At 36.5% G+C, this 20,970-nt stretch overlaps 2 protein-coding genes across 2 annotated transcripts in view; both read left to right on the top strand.

Annotated features, from left to right (window-relative positions):
- The window catches only part of LOC134844539 (3'(2'),5'-bisphosphate nucleotidase 1-like), a 553,428-nt gene that overhangs the window by 44,101 nt on the left and 488,357 nt on the right, over positions 1 to 20,970 (top strand). The gene's annotated exons all lie outside the window — the stretch shown is intronic.
- The window catches only part of LOC134844962 (uncharacterized), a 161,774-nt gene that overhangs the window by 120,803 nt on the left and 20,001 nt on the right, over positions 1 to 20,970 (top strand). Inside the window, exons 54-57 of the mRNA XM_063861788.1 lie at positions 12,212 to 12,393; positions 12,623 to 12,815; positions 13,161 to 13,283; positions 14,135 to 14,268. Of these exons, the coding sequence (XP_063717858.1) occupies positions 12,212 to 12,393; positions 12,623 to 12,815; positions 13,161 to 13,283; positions 14,135 to 14,268 (632 nt within the window). The remainder of the gene's footprint in view (positions 1 to 12,211; positions 12,394 to 12,622; positions 12,816 to 13,160; positions 13,284 to 14,134; positions 14,269 to 20,970) is intronic.

Raw genomic sequence — 20,970 nt, 5'->3', positions numbered from 1 at the left:
AAAAAAGCTGAAACACAACCAAACACAGAGTTCCTTATCATTTTCAATGGTCGGTACAAAAAAGCTTGAACACACCCGAACACAAAAATCCTCATTATTTTCATTGGTCGGGACAAAAAAGCTAAAAAAAACCCAAACACAAAGTTCCTTATCATTTTCACTGGTCGGGACAAAAAAGCTAAAACATACCAGAACACCGCGTTCCTCATCATTTTGAATGGCCGGGGCAAAAAAGCTAAAACACACTGAAACACAAAATTCTTCATCATTTTCACTGGTCGGGACAAAAAAGCTAAAACATACCAGAACACCGCATTCCTCATCATTTTGAATGGCCGGGGCAAAAAAGCCAAAACACACTGAAACACAAAGTTCTTAATCATTTTTAATGGTCGGGACAAAAAAAAAGTTAAAACATCCTAGCACAAAGTTCCTCATTATTTTCGATGGTCGGGACAAAAAATTGAAACACAACCAAACACAGAGTTCCTTATCATTTTCAATGGTCGGTACAAAAAAGCTGGAACACACCCGAACACAAAAATCCTCATTATTTTCATTGGTCGGGACAAAAAAGCTAAAACATACCAGAACACCAAGTTTGAATGGCCGGGACAAAAAAGCAAAAACACATCCAAACACAAAGTTCTTAATTATTTTTAATGGTCGGGACAAAAAAAAAAGTTAAAACATCCGAACACAAAGTTCCTCATTATTTTCAATGGTCGGTACGAAAAATTCCTCATGATTTTTGTCCCGGGGCAAAAAAGCTAAAACACACTGAAACACAAAGTTTTTAATTATTTTTAATGGTCGGGACAAAAAAAAAGTTGAAACATCCTAGCACAAAGTTCCTCATTAATTTCAATGGTCGGTTCAAAAAAGCTGAAACACACCCGAACACAAAATTCTTCATCATTTTCACTGGTCGGGACAAAAAAGCTAAAACATACCAGAACACCGCGTTCCTCATCATTTTGAATGGCCGGGGCAAAAAAGCCAAAACACACTGAAACACAAAGTTCTTAATCATTTTTAATGGTCGGGACAAAAAAAAAGTTAAAACATCCTAGCACAAAGTTCCTCATTATTTTCGATGGTCGGGACAAAAAAGCTGAAACACAACCAAACACAGAGTTCCTTATCATTTTCAATGGTCGGTACAAAAAAGCTTGAACACACCCGAACACAAAAATCCTCATTATTTTCATTGGTCGGGACAAAAAAGCTAAAACATACCAGAACACCAAGTTTGAATGGCCGGGGCAAAAAAGCAAAAGCACATCCAAACACAAAGTTCTTAATTATTTTTAATGGTCGGGACAAAAAAAAGTTAAAACATCCGAACACAAAGTTCCTCATTATTTTCAATGGTCGGTACAAAAAATTCCTCATGATTTTTGTCCCGGGGCAAAAAAGCTAAAACACACTGAAACACAAAATTTTTAATTATTTTTAATTGTCGGGACAAAAAAAAAGTTGAAACATCCTAGCACAAAGTTTCTCATTATTTTCAATGGTCGGTACAAAAAAGCTGGAACACACCCGAACACAAAAATCCTCATCATTTTCATTGGTCGAGACAAAAAAGCTATAACATACCAGAACACCGAGTTTGAATGGCCGGGGCAAAAAAGCAAAAACACATCCAAACACAAAGTTCTTAATTATTTCTAATGGTCGGGACAAAAAAAAGTTAGAACATCCGAACACAAAGTTCCTCATTATTTTCAATGGTCGGTACAAAAAATTACTCATGATTTTTGTCCCGGGGCAAAAAAGCTAAAACACGCTGAAACACAAAGTTTTTAATTATTTTTAATGGTCGGGACAAAAAAAAAGTTAAAACATCCTAGCACAAAGTTCCTCATTATTTTCGATGGTCGGGACAAAAAATCTGAAACACAACCAAACACAGAGTTCCTTATCATTTTCAATGGTCGGTACAAAAAAGCTGGAACACACCCGAACACAAAAATCCTCATTATTTTCCTTGGTCGGGACAAAAAAGCAAAAACATACCAGAACACCAAGTTTGAATGGCCGGGGTAAAAAAGCAAAAACACATCCAAACACAAAGTTCTTAATTATTTTTAATGGTCGGGACAAAAAAAAGTTCAAAAATCTGAACACAAAGTTCCTCATTATTTTCAATGGTCGGTACAAAAAATTCCTCATGATTGTTGTCCCGGGGCAAAAAAGCTAAAACACACTGAAACACAAAGTTTTTAATTATTTTTAATGGTCGGGACAAAAAAAAAGTTGAAACATCCTAGCACAAAGTTCCTCATTATTTTCAATGGTTGGTACAAAAAAGCTGGAACACACCCGAACACAAAAATCCTCATCATTTTCATTGGTCGGGACAAAAAAGCTATAACATACCAGAACACCGAGTTCCTTATCATTTTGAATGGCCGGGGCAAAAAAGCAAAAATACATCCAAACACAAAATTCTTAATTATTTTTAATGGTCGGGACAAAAAAATAGTTAAAACATCCCAACACAAAGTTCCTCATTATTCTCAATGGTCGTCACAAAAAAGCTAAAACACACCGAACACAAAGTTCCTCATCATTTCCAATGGTTGGGAGAAAAAGCTAAAACACACCCGTACACAAAATTTGGCAGCTTTATCAATAATTGGGACGTAAAAAGTTAAACCACCCGAATACAAACTCCTTTAAATTTTCAATTTTCGAGACAAAAAGCTAAAACTCACCAAAATACAATTTTTGTCGCCATTTTCAATGGAGGGGGGAAAACTAAAACATACCCGAACACAAAAGTACCTCATCATTTTCAGTGGTCGGGACAAAGTCTAAAACACACCCGAACACAAAGTTCCTTGTCAAATTCAATATTGGGACAAAGAGAGCTAAAACACACCCGACCACAAAATTCTTTATCGATTTCAATGGTCGGTACAAAAAGCTGAAACACATCCGAAATTAAAATTCGGCAGCTTTATCAATGATCGGGACATAAAAACTTGAAAACATTCGAATAAAAAGTCCTCTCCATTTTAAATTTTCGAGACAAAAAGCTAAAACTCGCCTAAATACAATTTTTCTCGCCATTTTCAACGGAAAGACAAAAAGCTAAAATACACCCTAATAATAAGTTCCTCATCTTTTTCAATGGTTGGGACAAAAAAGCTAAAACACCCGACCACAAAGTTTTTTTAATCATTTTTCATGGTCGGGACAAAAAAGCTAAAAAACATCCGAACACAAAGTTCCTCATCATTTTCAATGGCCAGAACAAAAAACTAAAACACGCCCGAACACAAAGTTCTTCTTCATTTTCAATGGTCGGGAGAAAAAATTTATGACACACCCGTAACCAAAATTCGGCAGCATTATCAAACGTTGGGACAAAATAGCTAACCCACACCTGAATACAAAAGCTTCTCAATTTGAAATTCTTGGGACAAAAAGTGAAAATTCACCCATATACAATTTTTGTAGCCATTTTCAATGGCAGTACAAAAAAGCTAAAACACACCCCAACACAAAAATCGGCATCAATTTCAAGGTTTGGGACAAAAATTAAAACACGCCCGAACACAAAATTTTTTATCATTTTCAATGGCTGCGACAAAAATGCTAGGATACAAAGTTCCCCCGAACACAAAATTCTTCATCTTTTTAACTGGTTGGGACAAAAAAATCTAAAACAAACCCGACCACAAAGTTGTTTTTCACTTTCAATGGTCGGGACAAAAAAGTGAAAACTAAAAGACATTCGAACACAAAGTTTTTCATCAAGTTCAATGGAATCTACAAGAAATCTAAAATACACCCGAACTCAAATTTCTTCATCAATTTCAATGGTCGGGACAAAAAAGCTAAAACACACCAGAACACAAATTTCCTAATCATTTTCAATGGTCGGGGCAAAAAAGCTCAAACACATCCAAACACAAAATTTCTAATCATTTTCAATGGTCGGGGCACAAAGCTAGAACACATTCAAACAAGAAGTTTGTCATCATTTTCATGGGTCAGGACAAAAAAGCTAAAACACATCCAAACACAAAGTTCCTTATCATTTTCAATGGTTGGAAGAGAAAGCTAAAACACACGCATACACAAAATTTGGCAGCATTATTATTGATCCGGACATAAAAACCTAAACACGCCTGAATACAAAATCCTCTTCATTTTCCTTTTTTTGTGGCGAAAAGCTTAAACTCACCCGAATACAATTTTCTATACCATTTTCAATGGAGGGTCAAAAAAACTAAAACACACCCAAACACAAAACTCCTTGTCATTTTCAATGGTCGGGACAAAAACGCTGAAACAAACCCAAACACAAAATTCCTTATCATTTTCAATGGTCGATACAAAAAAGCTGAAACACACCCAAACACAAAATTCTTCATCATTTTCAATGGTCGGGACAAAAAAGCTAAAAGATACCAGAACACCGCGTTCCTCGTCAGTTTGAATGGCCGGGGCAAAAAGCTAAAACACACTGAAACACAAAGTTCCTAATCATTTTTAATGGTCGAGACAAAAAAGTATAACACACCGAAGACAAAGTTTCTAATCAGTTTCAATATTCGGGGCAAAAAATTTAAAAAAAAAACACATCCGAATACGAAGTTTCTCATCGTTTTCAATGATCGGGAGAAAAAGCTAAAACACACCCAAACACAAAATTGCTCATCTTTTTCAATAGTTGGGAAAAAAAGCTGAGACACACCCGAACACAAAGTTTCTCATCGTTTTCAATGGTCGGGAGAAAAAGCTAAAACACACCCAAACACAAAATTGCTCATCTTTTTCAATAGTTGGGAAAAAAAGCTGAGACACACCCGAACACAAAGTTTCTCGTCGTTTTCTATAGTTGGGACAAAAAAGCTAAAACACACTCGACCACAAAATTCTTTTTCTTTTTCAATGGTCGCGTTTAAAAAAATAAAACACACCCGAACTCAAATTTCTTCATCAATTTCAATGGTTGGGACAAAATAGCTAACCCACACCTGAATACAAAAGCTTCTCAATTTGAAATTCTCGGGACAAAAAGTGAAAATTCACCCATATACAATTTTTGTAGCCATTTTCAATGGCAGTACAAAAAAGCTAAAACACACCCCAACACAAAAATCGGCATCAATTTCAAGGTTTGGGACAAAAATTAAAACACGCCCGAACACAAAATTTTTTATCATTTTCAATGGCTGCGACAAAAATGCTAGGATACAAAGTTCACCCGAACACAAAATTCTTCATCTTTTTAACTGGTTGGGACAAAAAAAAACTAAAACAAACCCGACCACAAAGTTGTTTTTCACTTTCAATGGTCGGGACAAAAAAAGGAAAAAACTAAAAGACATTCGAACACAAATTTTTTCATCAAGTTCAATGGAATCTACAAGAAATCTAAAATACAGCGGAACACAAAGTTCATCATCTTTTTCAATGGTCGCGTTGAAAAAAATAAAACACACCCGAACTCAAATTTCTTCATCAATTTCAATGGTCGGGACAAAAAAGCTAAAACACACCAGAACACAAATTTCCTAATCATTTTCAATGGTCGGGGCAAAAAAGCTCAAACACATCCAAATACAAAGTTTCTAATCATTTTCAATGGTCGGGGCACAAAGCTAGAACACATTCAAACAAGAAGTTTGTCATCATTTTCATGGGTCAGGACAAAAAAGCTAAAACACATCCAAACACAAAGTTCCTTATCATTTTCAATGGTTGGAAGAGAAAGCTAAAACACACGCATACACAAAATTTGGCAGCATTATTATTGATCCGGACATAAAAACCTAAACACGCCTGAATACAAAATCCTCTCCATTTTCAATTTTTGTGGCGAAAAGCTTAAACTCACCCGAATACAATTTTCTATACCATTTTCAATGGAGGGTCAAAAAAACTAAAACACACCCAAACACAAAACTCCTGGTCATTTTCAATGGTCGGGACAAAAACGCTGAAACAAACCCAAACACAAAATTCCTTATCATTTTCAATGGTCGATACAAAAAAGCTGAAACACACCCAAACACAAAATTCTTCATCATTTTCAATGGTCGGGACAAAAAAGCTAAAAGATACCAGAACACCGCGTTCCTCGTCAGTTTAAATGGCCGGGGCAAAAAGCTAAAAGACACTGAAACACAAAGTTCCTAATCATTTTTAATGGTCGGGACAAAAAAAAGTTAAAACATCCTAGCACAAAGTTCCTCATTATTTTCGATGGTCGGGACAAAAAAGCTGAAACACACCAAAACACAGAGTTCCTTATCATTTTCAATGGCCGGTACAAAAAAGCTGGAACACACCCGAACCAAAAATCCTCATCATTTTCATTGTTCGGGACAAAAAAGCTAAAACATACCAGAACACCGAGTTCCTCATCATTTTGAATGGCCGGGGCAAAAAAGCTAAAACACATCCAAACACAAAATTTGGCAGCATTATCATTGATCTGGACATAAAAACTCAAACACAACTGAATACAAATTCCTCTTCATTTTCAATTTTCCTGGTGAAAAGCTAAAACTCACCCATATACAAATTTCCTTGCCATTTTCAATGGAAGGTCAAAAAAACTAAAACACACCCAAACACAAAACTCCTCGTCATTTTCAATGGCTGATGCGACAACGCTAAGACACACCCGAACACAAATTTGATAATCGTTTTCTATGGTTGAGACAAAAAAGCTAAAACACACCCGAACACAAGATTCCTCATCATTTTCAATGCTTGGGGCAAAAAGCTAAAACACACCCGACCACAAAAAATTTAAACATTTTCAATGGTCAGGAAAAAAAACTAAAATACACCCGAACACAAAGTTCATAAACATTTTCAATGGTCGGGGCACAAAACTAGAACACATCCAAACACAAAGTTCCTCGTCATTTTCATGGGTCAGGACAAAAAAGCTAAAACAAACCCAAACACAAAGTTTCTTATCATTTTCAATGGTCGGAAGATAAAGTTAAACACACTCGTACTTGTACTCAAAATTTGGCAGCATTATCAATGATCCGGACATAAGAATTTAAACACACCTGAATACAAATTCCTCTCTATTTTCAATTTTCGGGGCAAAAAGCTAAAATTCACCCAAATACAAATTTCCTTGCCATTTTCAATGGAGTGTCAAAAAAGCTAAAACATAATCCAACACAAAACTCCTTGTCATTTTCAATGGCTGATACGACAACGCTAAGACACACCCGAACACAAAGTTCGTCATCATTTTCTATGGTTGGGACAAAAAAGCTAAGACACACCCAAACACAAAATTCCTCATCATTTTCAAGGATCGAAACAAAAAGGTACAACACATCGAACTCAAACATGCTCATCATTTTTAATGGTTGGGAAAAAAATTTAAAAAACAGCCGAACACAAAGCCTCTTATCATTTTCAATGGTCGGAAGATAAAGCTAAACACACGCGTGCTTGTACTCAAAATTTGGCAGCATTATCAATAAACCGAACATAAGAATTTAAACATACCTGAATACAAATTCTTCTCCATTTTCAATTTTCGGGGCAAAAAGCTAAAACTCACCCAAATACAAATTTCCTTGCCATTTTTAATGGAGGGTCAAAAAAGCTAAAACACAACCCAAGACAAAACTCCTCGTCATTTTCAATGGCTGATACAACAACGCTAAAACACACCCAAACACCAAGTTCCTCAGCATTTTCAATGGTCGGGAGAAAAAGCTAAAACACAACGGAACACAAAAATCCTCATCCTTTTCAATGAGTGGGAGAAAAAGCTAAGACACACCCGAACACAAAGCTTCTCGTCGTTCTCTATAGTTGGGACAAAAAAGCTAAAACACACTCGACCACAAAATTCTTTTTCATTTTCAATGGTCGCGTTTAAAAAAATAAAACACACCCGAACTCAAATTTCTTCATCAATTTCAATGGTCGGGACAAAAAAGCTAAAACACACCAGAACACAAATTTCCTCATCATTTTCAATGGTCGGGGCAAAAAAGCTCAAACACATCCGAACACAAAGTTCCTTATCATTTTCAATGGTCAGGAGAGAAAGCTGAAACACACGCATACACAAAATTTGGCAGCACTATCATTGATTCGGACATAAAATTCAAACACAACTGAATACAAATTCCTCTCCATTTTCAATTTTCCAGGTGAAAAGCTGAAACTCACCCGAACACAAAGTTTCTCATCATTTTCAATGGTCGGGGCAAAAAAGCTCAAACACATCCGAACACAAAGTTCCTTATCATTTTCAATGGTCAGGAGAGAAAGCTGAAACACACGCATACACAAAATTTGGCAGCACTATCATTGATTCGGACATAAAATTCAAACACAACTGAATACAAATTCCTCTCCATTTTCAATTTTCCAGGTGAAAAGCTGAGACACACCCGAACACAAAGTTTCTCATCGTTTTCAATGGTCGGGAGAAAAAGCTAAAACACACCCAAACACAAAATTGCTCATCTTTTTCAATAGCTGGGAAAAAAAGCTGAGACACACCCGAACACAAAGCTTCTCGTCGTTTTCTATAGTTGGGACAAAAAAGCTAAAACACACTCGACCACAAAATTCTTTTTCATTTTCAATGGTCGCGTTTAAAAAAATAAAACACACCCGAACTCAAATTTCTTCATCAATTTCAATGGTCGGGACAAAAAAGCTAAAACACACCAGAACACAAATTTCCTCATCATTTTCAATGGTCGGGGCAAAAAAGCTCAAACACATCCGAACACAAAGTTCCTTATCATTTTCAATGGTCAGGAGAGAAAGCTGAAACACACGCATACACAAAATTTGGCAGCACTATCATTGATTCGGACATAAAATTCAAACACAACTGAATACAAATTCCTCTCCATTTTCAATTTTCCAGGTGAAAAGCTGAAACTCACCCAAGTACAAATTTCCTTGCCATTTTCAACGGAGGGTCAAAAAAACTAAAACAAACCCGAAAACAAAACTTCTCGTCATTTTCAATGGTTGATGCGACAACGCTAAGATACACCCGAACACAAAGTTCCTCATCGTTTTCTATGGTTGGGACAAAAAAGCTAAAACACACCCGAACACAAGATTCCTCATCATTTTCAATGCTTGGGGGCAAAAAAGCTAAAACACACCGGCCACAAAAATTTTAAACATTTTCAATGGTCGGGGAAAAAAGGCTAAAACACACCCGAACACAAAGTTCCTAAACATTTTCAATTGTCGGGGCACAAAATTAGAATACATCCAGACACAAAGTTCCTCGTCATTTTCATGGGTCAGGACAAAAAAGCTAAAAGACACCCAAACACAAAGTTTCTTATCCTTTTCAGTCGTCGGAAGATAAAGCTAAAACACACGCGTACTTGTACTCAAAATTTGGCAGCATTATCAATGATCCGGACATCAAAATTTAAACATACCTGAATACAAATTCCTCTCCATTTTCAATTTTCGGGGCAGAAAGCTAAAACTCACCCAGTTACAAATTTCCTTGCCATTTTCAATGGAGGGTCAAAAAAGCTAAAATACAACCCAACACAAAACTCCTCGTCATTTTCAATGGCTGATACGACAACGCTAAGACACACCCGAACACAAAGTTCCTCATCATTTTCTATGGTTGGGACAAAAAAGCTAAAACACACCCGAACACAAAATTCGTCATCATTTTCAAAGCTCGAAACAAAAAAACACAACACATTGAACACAAACATGCTTAACATTTTAAATGGCTGGGAAAAAAATCTAAAAAACAGCCGAACAAAAAGTTCCTAATCATATTCAATGGTTGGGGCAAAAAAGCTAAAACACACCCAAAAACAAAGTTCCTCAGCATTTTCAAGGGTCGGGAGAAAAAACTAAAACACACCCGAACACAAAGTTCCTCATCCTTTTCAATGAGTGGGAGAAAAAGCTAAGACACAACCGAACACGACGTTCCTCATCGTTTTCTATAGTTGAGCCAAAAAAACTACAACACACCCGACCACAAAGTTCCATTTCATTTTCAATGTTTGGGACAAAAAAGCTAAAACACAACCGATCACAAAGTTCTTCATCAATTTCAATAGGCGGGACAAAAAAGCTAAAACACACCAGAACACAAAATTCCTCATCATTTTCAATGCTCGAGACAAAAAAAGTATAACACACCGAACACAAATTTGTTTATCATTTTCAATGATTGAGACAAAAAATCTAAAAAACAGCCGGACACAAAGTTCCTAATCATTTTCAATGGTCGGGGCAAAAAAAAAATAAAAAAACACATCCGAATTTGAAGTTTCTCATCATTTTCAATGGTCGGGAGAAAAAGCTAAAACACACCCAAACACAAAGTTGCTCATCCTTTTCAATAGTTGGGAGAAAAATCTGAGACACACCCGAACACAAAGTTTCTCGTCGTTTTCTATAGTTGGGACAAAAAAGCTAAAACACACCCGACAACAAAATTATTTTTCATTTTGAATGGTCGGGTTAAAAAAACTAAAACACACCCGAACACAAAATTCTTCATCAATTTCAATGGTCGGGTCAAAAAAAGCTGAAACACACCAGAACACAAAGTTTCTAATCATTTTCAATGTTTGGGGCCAAAAAGCTCAAACACATCCGAACACAAAGTTCCTCATCATTTTCAATGGTCGGGAGAAAAAGGCTATAACACACCCGAACACAAAGTTCCTCATCCTTTTCGATGGTTGGGAGAAAAAGCTAAGACAAACCCGAACACAAAGTTCCGCATCGTTTTCTATAGTTGGGACAAAAAAGCTAAAACACACCCGACCACAAAATTCTTTTTAATTTTTAATGGTCGGGACAAAAAAGCTAAACACACCCGAACACAAAGTTTCTAATCATTTTTAATGGTCGGGGCAAAAAAGCTCGAACACATCCGAACACAAAGTTCCTCATCATTTTCAAAGGTCGGGAGAAAAAGCTAAAACACACCCGACCACAAAGTTCTTTTTCATGTTCAATGGTCGAGTTAAAAAAACTAAAACACACCAGAGCACAAAGTTCCTCATCCTTTTCGATGGTTGGGAGAAAAAGCTAAGACAAACCCGAACACGAAGTTCCGCATCGTTTTTCAATAGTTTGGACAAAAAAACTAAAACCCACCCGAACACAAAGTTCCTCATCATTTTCAATGATCGGAACAAAAAGTGTAAAACACACCGAACACAAGCTTGTTTATCATTTTCAATGTTTGAGACAAAAAATCTAAAAAACAGCCGAACGTAATGTTCCTAATCATTTTCAATGGTAGGGGCAAAAAAAGCTAAAACACATCCGAATAAAGAGTTTCTCATCATTTTCAATGGTCAGGAGAAAAAGCTAAAACACACCCGAACACAAAGTTCCACATCCTTTTCAATGGTTGGGAGAAAAAGCTAAGACACCATCGAACACAAGGTTCCACATCCTTTTCAATGGTTGGGAGAAAAAGCTAAGACACCATCGAACACAAGGTTCCTCATCGTTTTCTATAATTGGGACAAAAAGCTAAAACACACCCGACCACAAAGTTCTTTTTCATTTTCAATGGTCGGGTTAAAAAACTAAAACACACCCGAACACAAAGTTCTTCGTCAATTTCAATGGTCGGGGCAAAAAAGAACACGTCCGAATACAAAGTTTCTTCTCATTTTTAATGATCAGGACAAAAAAAGCTAAAACACACCCAAACACAAAGTTCCTGATCGTTTTTAATGGTCATGAGAAAGAGCTAAAAGACACCCGTTTACATAATTGGGCAGCATTATCATTCATCGGGAAAAAAAACTTGAGCACACCTGAATACAAACTCCTCTCCATTTTAAATTTTCGCGAAAAAAAGCTAAAATTTACCCAAATACAAATTTCCTTGCCATTTCCAATGGAGGGACAAAAAAGCTAAAACAGACTCGTACACAAAGTTCCTTATAATTTTCAATGGTCGGGACAAAAAGCTAAAACACCCGTACACAAAGTTTGGCAGCATTATTAATGATCGGGACATAGAAACTTAAACAAACCCGAATTTCCTTGCCATTTCCTTGCCATTTTCAATGGTCGGGACAAAAAATTATAAACCATAAGAACTGATAGTTTAATGATTACTACAATATTACTACCTACCGTTTATTAGGATCATTAGGTAAGAATGTAATGTACTAGTTTAGCAGTTACTTTTTGTGGTAATTTAACCGCTGTCATGTAGGTGCTCTGGTGATGCTGAATATTCAGCTGATTCTGTCACTGTGGAAGTTCTACAAAGAGCGGTGTGCCAAATTCTTCTCTGACATTTGGAATATTCTAGACGTTTTGATAGTGCTTATCGGGTGGGCTTGTACCCTCATGTGGTTCGTGAGGTACATCAAAGGCGAGCGAGCCATTTCTAGGGTAAGTTTGATTATGATGAAAGGAAAACTCGTTCAACAAGTGTTCCGGTCTGTTTCCGTAGGCAGGTTTAAATATAGGTTTATGAGACCATAAAAATAGCGCAACTTAACGCTGGAGAGTCGCTTCAGGTTTTTAATCTAAAATACTTCAGATTGTTAATTTCACTAGGGAAACTTGGGACTAGAATGCCTAACTGGAGCCTCCTGAAATTCTATGTGTCCATTTTTAGATGTCTCTTTACGGGGGACGGCAGTATGTGAACATGGGCGAGTTGGGGATAATGACGCAGCTCTACGTGTACTGTCTGGGGGTGATCTCGTTCGCCACCACTATCCGATTCCTCTGGCTCTTCAAATTCAACAGCAGGGTGTCCGCATTCATCGACACCGTCAGCCTCGCCAGACGAGATCTATCCGCCTACGGTACACTTCTTAAGTTTAAATTAATAGCTGAATTGTATGGAATAATTACTGATTTACTTCTGAATGAATAAAGAGCAATAACTGATTCATCTCAGAAAATTTAAAACCCGTTTCCGAATCAAATTTACAACAGCAAAACTACAAAAATGTGGGTACTAAATTTAGCGCTCCAGATGGTGCGAGTTCGAATCCCGTAGTAGCGATTTTTTGAAGTATCTCGGCAACATGAAAGCACACTTTCATTTGATTTCATGAGAAATCCGGTTTTTACACAATTTGTTAGTTAGATTGATTCAGTATTCGAAGAGATACATCGGCTCAAAAGTATATTACAGCTCTGCGTAGGTTCCATCTTCTTCGTACTCTTCCTGGGCTTTGCCACCATGATCTACGTGGTACTGGGCCCCAAACTGCTTATGTACAGCAACATGAAACTAGTCATGGAATCACTTTTCTCCGTTCTATTGGGTGAGTTAAATGACACACACTCGGCAGCAGTGTATATAACAGAGGCTCCTTCGTACAATAGCATCAGCGGATTTGGGGGAGGGGGGGCGGACTCCTCCTTTCAGGGATTCAACCCCCTGCCGATCAAAGGGTCCCCTTTTGTACTATTTTGAGATATCCATTTTTGGCTGACTGATTCTAAAATTTTTCTGAACGCGCCTTTGGCGCCAAAATATACTAACTTTGAGGGGTGAGCGCGCACCGAAAAGTGAGCGCGCGCCGAAAAACGCGATTTTTCGTTTAGTGATTTTTCCAAAAAGTGTCTAAAACCCCTTTTTTTGGCCTTTTTTCAAAAATTCGCCCTCGGCGCAGAAAATTTGGTCAAAATTGGGGCTTTATAGTGATTTGGTGGAGCTCAGAAAAACAAATTAGGCGACCTAAAAAACAACAGGTTAACAAAACTTTACAAGTAGCGATAAACGTGATCGACTTCTAGTTTCGAAAGTGGATTTTAATATTCAGATTTTCCAGCGATAATTTAAATTTACCTATTGATCCCATTTTCTCGAATTCGGTTAATTGTATCAAAAAAGCACCAATCATAAATTGTTTTTGAAATTCAGAGCTTTAAGGGCATTTCTCTTTTCTCTAAAATGCGAAAGTTGAAATTTAAAAAAAGTCTTTTTTGCTTCATTGCGTTCAGTATTTTTTCCAACTACCAGTTGACTAAGTTTTTATCTTTCAAGTTTGTCTGGTACTTGATATAAGAAATGGATTCAACCTGTCCCTATTATTTGCTTTTAATGTTTTAAATCTTCAAAAACAAATCGTGAAAAATTTGGCTGGCTAGGATAAGTTTTACACATATTTAGGTAAATTCGAGTTTGGCAAGATCTTCGAGGCGGATCCTATTTTGGGGCCATACCTGATCATGTCCTATGCGGTGTGTATGGCCCTTGTGTCTCTCAACGTGTTCATCTGCATCCTCGACATTTCCATACACGAGGTTTGAAAAAAATAGAAGCTTCTTTATGAATTTATCCAGAGTAGTTAATATTTTTTTCTAGAAATGTGTGCAGAGGAGTCAATATATAGCGAAACAAGCATTGCAGTTTTCGTTTTAACTTTCGATGAAACTTACAAAATAATTGTACTAGGATAAATTTTTTTCGAAAGTTAAAAAAGAAACTTTCTTATACTTCATTCAAGACATATTAATGATGATAAAACGAATGCTTTTACATCAAGTCAAAGCCTTGAACGTTCCGACTGCAGTTCAAGGCCAACTAAAATATTTTTTTTTCTTTGAAAAATTGACGCATTAATTGAAAAAAATAGGTTTTTTTTTCTGAAATGTAGCCCCCCACGCGCTAATATGAACTACAAGGGATCTATTTTGAGTCCGCCCTAATAATACGACCAAATTGTTGGCCACAATTGAATCTGGAACGTATTAATCCGCCGCTTAGGCGAGTTATAAGAGCGCATTTTATTGCAATTTTAAGAAAGACAGAATTTAACGACAAATTACCACAGGTGATTTTTTTAACTTGAGCTCCGGATAACAAGATCCTTCAGATGAAAAAAAATATCTGTCAAAATTGCTTAATTAAAAATTCGAAAACTTACTGAAATAGGAAAATGGCCGAAGCATAAATATTCCGTTTTCTTTGAAGGTCAGATCAAAACAAAGTTAATTTTCAATTTGATACATAGACAAAAATCGTAAACGTATAGTAGACAGTTATTCATGAAGTTATCACCAAATTGGGAGAACATCAAATAGGCTAGTCATGTCAGCCTTTCGAGCTATGTTTCCTTGAAATAAATTCTATGAGTACAAAAACAAGAAAGTTTGTCCAATTATTGTAATGATGGCCGGCCATTAAAGAACCATGTTTTTAAATTACGCGTGTAGTAATTTCTCATAAACTTCATTAAACGGGTGCAATCCAAAAATTTTTGGAGAAACCAAAAGGCACAACCGAATGCATGTAATCTTTTATTTACATTGAGCTGAATTGTTCAGTTCAACTCGCTCGAATTTGGATTTAAATACCGATAAAAAATTTGAATTTAGTAGTTCACAATGTGGAAATTACATTTTTAATTTAGAAATTTGTCACGGAGCAATTTCTTGTATTCAATTACTAAATTTTTTTTAAAAAATCGTCCATTTTGCTGTTTTTTTTTAAACTAGCCCAATTTCATGGCTCAATTTTTGACACAAGAAAGATGAACTTTTTTGAAAAGATCTAGTGGGATCAAGAATGACTGGCGATGATAGCAGGGCCGGGTGCCGGACATCAAGCTGACGGGACTTCAAGCCGAATCGTAAAATTAGGGACTTCAAGCCGAATAGTTCCTTATAAACTAGTGAAATATGATTAATTTGATAACTATTTTGAAGAGTTTCCGAATTTCATGATCTTTCTTCACAAGTTATTGGCGTTTTTATAAAATTTAAGCCTCCAAATGATGTTTCGGAAAGTTGGAAATTAAAACAAAGTTGAAGGCATTTTTCAAGTTTATAATTTATGCATTTCAAAAACCGGCTGATGTTATTAACGGATGCCAATCACAAGCGGTGCATTGTCATGAATAACGTTTATTATGGGCTAACTTGTTAAAATTTTCTGAAAAATAACGTTTTACAGATGATAAAATAGTGTTTTGAGGTGCTTGTAAAGTTTTAATTTCGGCTTGAAGTCCCTTCGGCTTGAAGTCCCGTCGGCTTGTTGTCCTAGACCCAGCAGGGCCATGAGTGGCCATTCAACCGGATCTAGTCAAGTATGTGTTCTTGTAGCTGAAAACTGTAAAACTGTTAGACAACACCAAAACAAACAGATTTTTTTTCTCTTTGTTTGTGATATTTGAAGCAACTTTGCGGTCGTTTATATGATTTTAGTTCAAAAAGTAGACAAATAAAAAATTTTGCTCATGGAGATACCACGCGACAGGCTGATGCCCTTTCTAGGTATTCTCCCAAGCCGAACTTTATTGTAGACGTACATTTTCATAGAATGTATACTTTTAAGTTTTGACTTGAAAATAAAACAAGACTACTCGTATCAGGGCGAAGCCCTAAACGTTCCGACTGCCTTTTAAGGTTTTATGGAGCAGTAATAACATTAAAAAATTAAATGTAATAAAACAAAATGAAAGTTTGAAATTTTTATGAATATCATCCCCTCACACAACATATAAGTACAAAAGGATAGATTTCGCTCCTTGTAACAATTGAATTATGACAAATAAGCTTCTTTGAACCAATTTGGAACGATTTTAAGACGGATTAACTCTCCGCTTACGTGTTAATAGCGCGAAATATATCGCGCGTTAATTGTCCCAAATTGGCCAATATGGCAATCTTTAAACCCCCAAAACTTTACGAAAAAAGATCACAGGTAGAATTTTATTTTAATTTAAAGCTCAGGACAACAATACTTTTTGAATGATATAAAATCCGTCAAAAATGGCTAGTTAAAAAGTCGAAAATTGTCTGAAGAAAAAAAAACCCACCCCGAGACGGAAATTTTTTCATATCATTCGAAAAGTATTATTGTCTTGAGCTCAAATATGAAAAGATATTTTACCTGTGACCATTTTTCGTAAAATTACGGGGGTTTAAAGATTGGCATTTTGGCCAATTTGGGACAATTAACGCGCGATATATTTTGCGCTATTAACGCGTAAGCGGATAGTTAATCCCTCTTAGAAATCGTTCCAAATTGGTTGAAAGAAGTTTATTTGCCATAATTGATTTGTTACAGGGAGCGAATTCTATCCTTTTGAATTCAAATTTAAAAGAAAAAAATTTTTTCATTTTATTTTAAATGTTATTAAGGCAGTCGGACAATCAGGGCTTTGCCCTGATATGAGCAGTCTTGTTATTGTTGGATTCAAAGGCTACGCATCCACCGAGGTTTGCTCGAAAACAAAGCAAATTGAACGAAATGTCGCCTAAAAATTCGAACTTAGATTGTTACGTAAGCGAAGCGTAGTGTCATACTACGATGTCTGTTTTTTATTCAGAATAGCTTTCATTCAATAGCATTTTAATAGCATCTTTCCAATTTCGCTCAGTTAGTGGCAAGTTCCTGTTTGATGAAAACGGGTCTTCTGAAAATGTATGAGATATGAAAATGTATAGGATTTATTTTTTGGACACTTTAAAAAATAGCCTCTTTCGCAGAATTTTTAGTTTTTCTCGAGCACTAAATCACCGATTTTACGAAGTTGTACCAATGGAAAACCCTGCTACGCCATTTTGTCTCCGGATAGTCTCTGTCTACCTTACCCAACGTTCAAGAAACATGTCAAAATGTTTGCAAATATGACTATTTTTTAGAATTTCTGTAGCTCAAGAACTGCCCTGTCAAATCTGAGATGACAATCACGGATGGTAGAAGTTTTCCTTAGTCTTATAAAATGATGTTTTTTGACTTTTTGAAAGATTTAGTTAAAACCTCGTCTTTTTCAAAAAGTGCTTTTCCAAATATGCAATAAAAGTTTCAATCGAAAAATTGCAATGATTTTCTCGCGTAAAAATTGAGCTCTGTTCTGTAGAAAAGCCAGCCAGGCTTTATGAAAAGTTCAATTTTTAGATTTTTTACCGCTTAGAATTTTTTTTCAATTTTCTTGAAGTTGGCATGGTGTAGAATCAATTGAAAGAGCAGTTTATGGGAATGTTCTGTGCATAAGCCGCTACTCCCTAGTCTTGGTTGATAAATCAGTGTAAACTGAGCAGAAGTCCATCATTTTTCACTTTTCTTGACAATTACTTGCCAAATTTGAGAACAGATATTGGTGATCTGCTCTGCTTTAAATGCATTCACCTGCTTTAGGAAAAGTCAAAGTTAAAATTTTCGGACTGTTTTTTTAAACTCCTTTTTTCTAGAAAACTATCCAGCTAAATCTATGATTAAGATTTTGAATAAAAGAATTAGCGATAGAAATCCCCTAAAAAGTAGAAAATCTTCTTTTAAGCAGAGAAAACACTATGTTTTTGGGTAAAGTCTATTTTTTTGAACTGTTAAAAATTATGCATCAGTAAAACATACTCTAAAAAATAAAAACCGTTACTTTTATTTTCAGCTGGCCACTAGTGTTTGAATATCTACAAGAGCACATACCGAGTTTGGTAGGGCGTAAATTTCTCATTCTCTAGGTCTATAGTTCAAACCCGGCGCACAAAAAAAATTGTCTTTTTCTGTTAGTTTAATTCTTTCCCTTCCCCTTTTCTCGCCTTTTTAGAGTCGTTTTTGCCGTAGTATCGTTTGTGTACGCAAATTGCAACTTCGCGTTTGTGTATTAATATTATAAGAAAAACTTAATAAATTCTAAGAATACTGTTTAAGAGCTCATTCACGTGTTGAGGCTTAGCTAAGAGCCCTAGCTTTCTTTTAAGCATTTAAATCCATAAAATGAAATTCTTCTAATTCTCAGTAGAAGTTTTTGGCAACCCTATTATTTCGTTGACGAGCTTGGATTGAATAGCCAAAGTGCCTTCTAAACGAGTTCTTTCTTTTTTAAGGATCAAATCTTTTTAAACAGAATCTTTTTATCAGGCGAAATCAAATCGCGAAAATAAAGTTTTTTAGCGAAAAAAACAACAGCAAAAAATAAATATACGAAATCAAAGTTAGTAAAAACTGATTTTATGAACTTAACCTAAATTAACCATGTCTAAATTTGACCGTTCTGTGATCCAAGTTACTTATGGGGTAAAGTCTTGTACCCGATTGCAATACCCTTGTGTATCGCAATGGTGATCAGTTTAATTCATTACATCGGGGTCCAGAAGTGCCGCCTTCCAGTGGTGGAATGGGCCCGACGGTTGTGCAAACAGCCCCAAATGGCACTTACCTTAACCTCTCCAACAGGAAAGCGCAAAAAGCAAGGTCGGACTGGGTTTTGTGGTTACGCAGCTTCCTAAGTTGGCCGGGTTATTCCGTCTTTTAATCCTTATTCGTCTCCTTCGCACCGACATAAACCCCAACTCTGACCTTATAGCTGCTCCCCTTGCAATCACAAACTCCTCTGTTCTCAAGCAAGCGTGTGGTGCCACGTTTGTAGATTGATTCATTTAAAATGCAGTGGTCTAGCCACACTGCAACACCATCACTGAGATTTTTATTGTCCCATCTGCACAGCAAAATTTATATTGCCCCTCCCAGTAACCAATTCCGCAACTATTTACCGACTAATATCTATCCCCTCCTTAACTACACTGCCCCCAGCAACTTACAGCCCCTTGATTCCAAACACCTACACTAAAACGCTTCAACTATCTTCAACAAACCCCACCGCTCAGTAACCAAGCGAATCAACTCTCACCGTCAACTTAGTCCCTGAATAGTCTGCAGTTCAACTGTATTGGAATTTCTGGGAAAATACCAATAATAGCAGCTTTAATGAGCGAGTACCATATTCACATTGCAGTTTTCCAGAAAGCCAAACTGAATCCAAAAAACCGCACTCCCTCGTTAGGGCCTAACTACATTTTACTTAGAAAGGACCGACAGCAAGATGGAGGAGGTCTAGTAACTGCAATTCACAAGTCTTTTCTCCACGACGAACTTGTAATACAGAACTCTGGACGAGCAAAGCCTATTTGTATATGACAACAAAAGGAATCTCCGTATAACGAGTTTTTATATTGCTCTCCATAGTAGCTGTCTTAAGGACTATGAAGCAACCATTTCAACTCTCCTTCCAGAAGTAAATTATATTGTACAAGGCGATGCAAATGCCCACTCACCACTTTGGTGCTCTAATATACCTGAGGGCGACGCGGGGCTAACATAGGCGCAGAAGTTATTCAATCCTCATTTACTCCACTGAATGATCACCACCAAACTCGACTGCCATATGATAGAAACTCTTCAGCATCATCAACTGACGTAACACTCGCATTCCTCCCAATTTTACTCAATCTTGCTTAGCAAACAGTTTCTAAACTGGGCTCAGATCACCAACCAAACCTAAATAATCTTCCAATTGCTGAGGATATCTCCTTTGCGCCTCATAAAACTCATATAAATTTTAAAACAGCGGATTGGAAAAATTTTAAAAATGAAATGGAAGATGATCTTGCAACATCATGTTAACGCCGCAGAACAGATTTTTGTGATACTGTTCTCTCTGTATCCCGTCACCATATCCCTGCAGGCCGTCATCGTTTCTTTGTATCTACACTAAATGACGAAACAAAGAAACTTGTGCAACAGAGGGATAACATCAGATTAACAAACCCGTCAGGCTCACTTTTATATGACCTAAACAGAGGAATTATGTCTAAAACGGTCGAAGTAAAAGAAAAGAAACGGTGGGAATTCCATCAGACTTTCAGTCATCATACTTCATCTAGCAATGTGAAATGTGAAAAACATTGCAAATGCTCTAAATGTTCAATACACTAATTTGAAACTCACAAAAGCAACAAAACTCAAAGAGTAACCAAGCGAAAAGCTCTGAAACAACTTAGCTGGCTCTTTAAGTTTTATACCGCTCGAAGTGGAGAATTGCATTAAACTGATTAAACCGTGAAACCCCTAGAATCAGACGGTCTGTGTACGGTTCATCTAAAACATATTGGCCTCAGTAGCTATTAATACTTTAACGCCCATTTTTAACCGCTCTCTATTTCTTAACGTCATACCTCATATTTGGAAAAACTCAAAAGTGGTTCCCCTCCCTAAACCAA

Source organism: Symsagittifera roscoffensis, chromosome 4, assembly GCF_963678635.1.
Source record: "Symsagittifera roscoffensis chromosome 4, txSymRosc1.1, whole genome shotgun sequence".
Classification (NCBI taxonomy): domain Eukaryota; kingdom Metazoa; phylum Xenacoelomorpha; order Acoela; family Convolutidae; genus Symsagittifera; species Symsagittifera roscoffensis.
The sequence above is the reverse complement of the archived record's forward strand: the minus strand, read 5'-3'. Positions and strand labels throughout refer to the sequence as shown.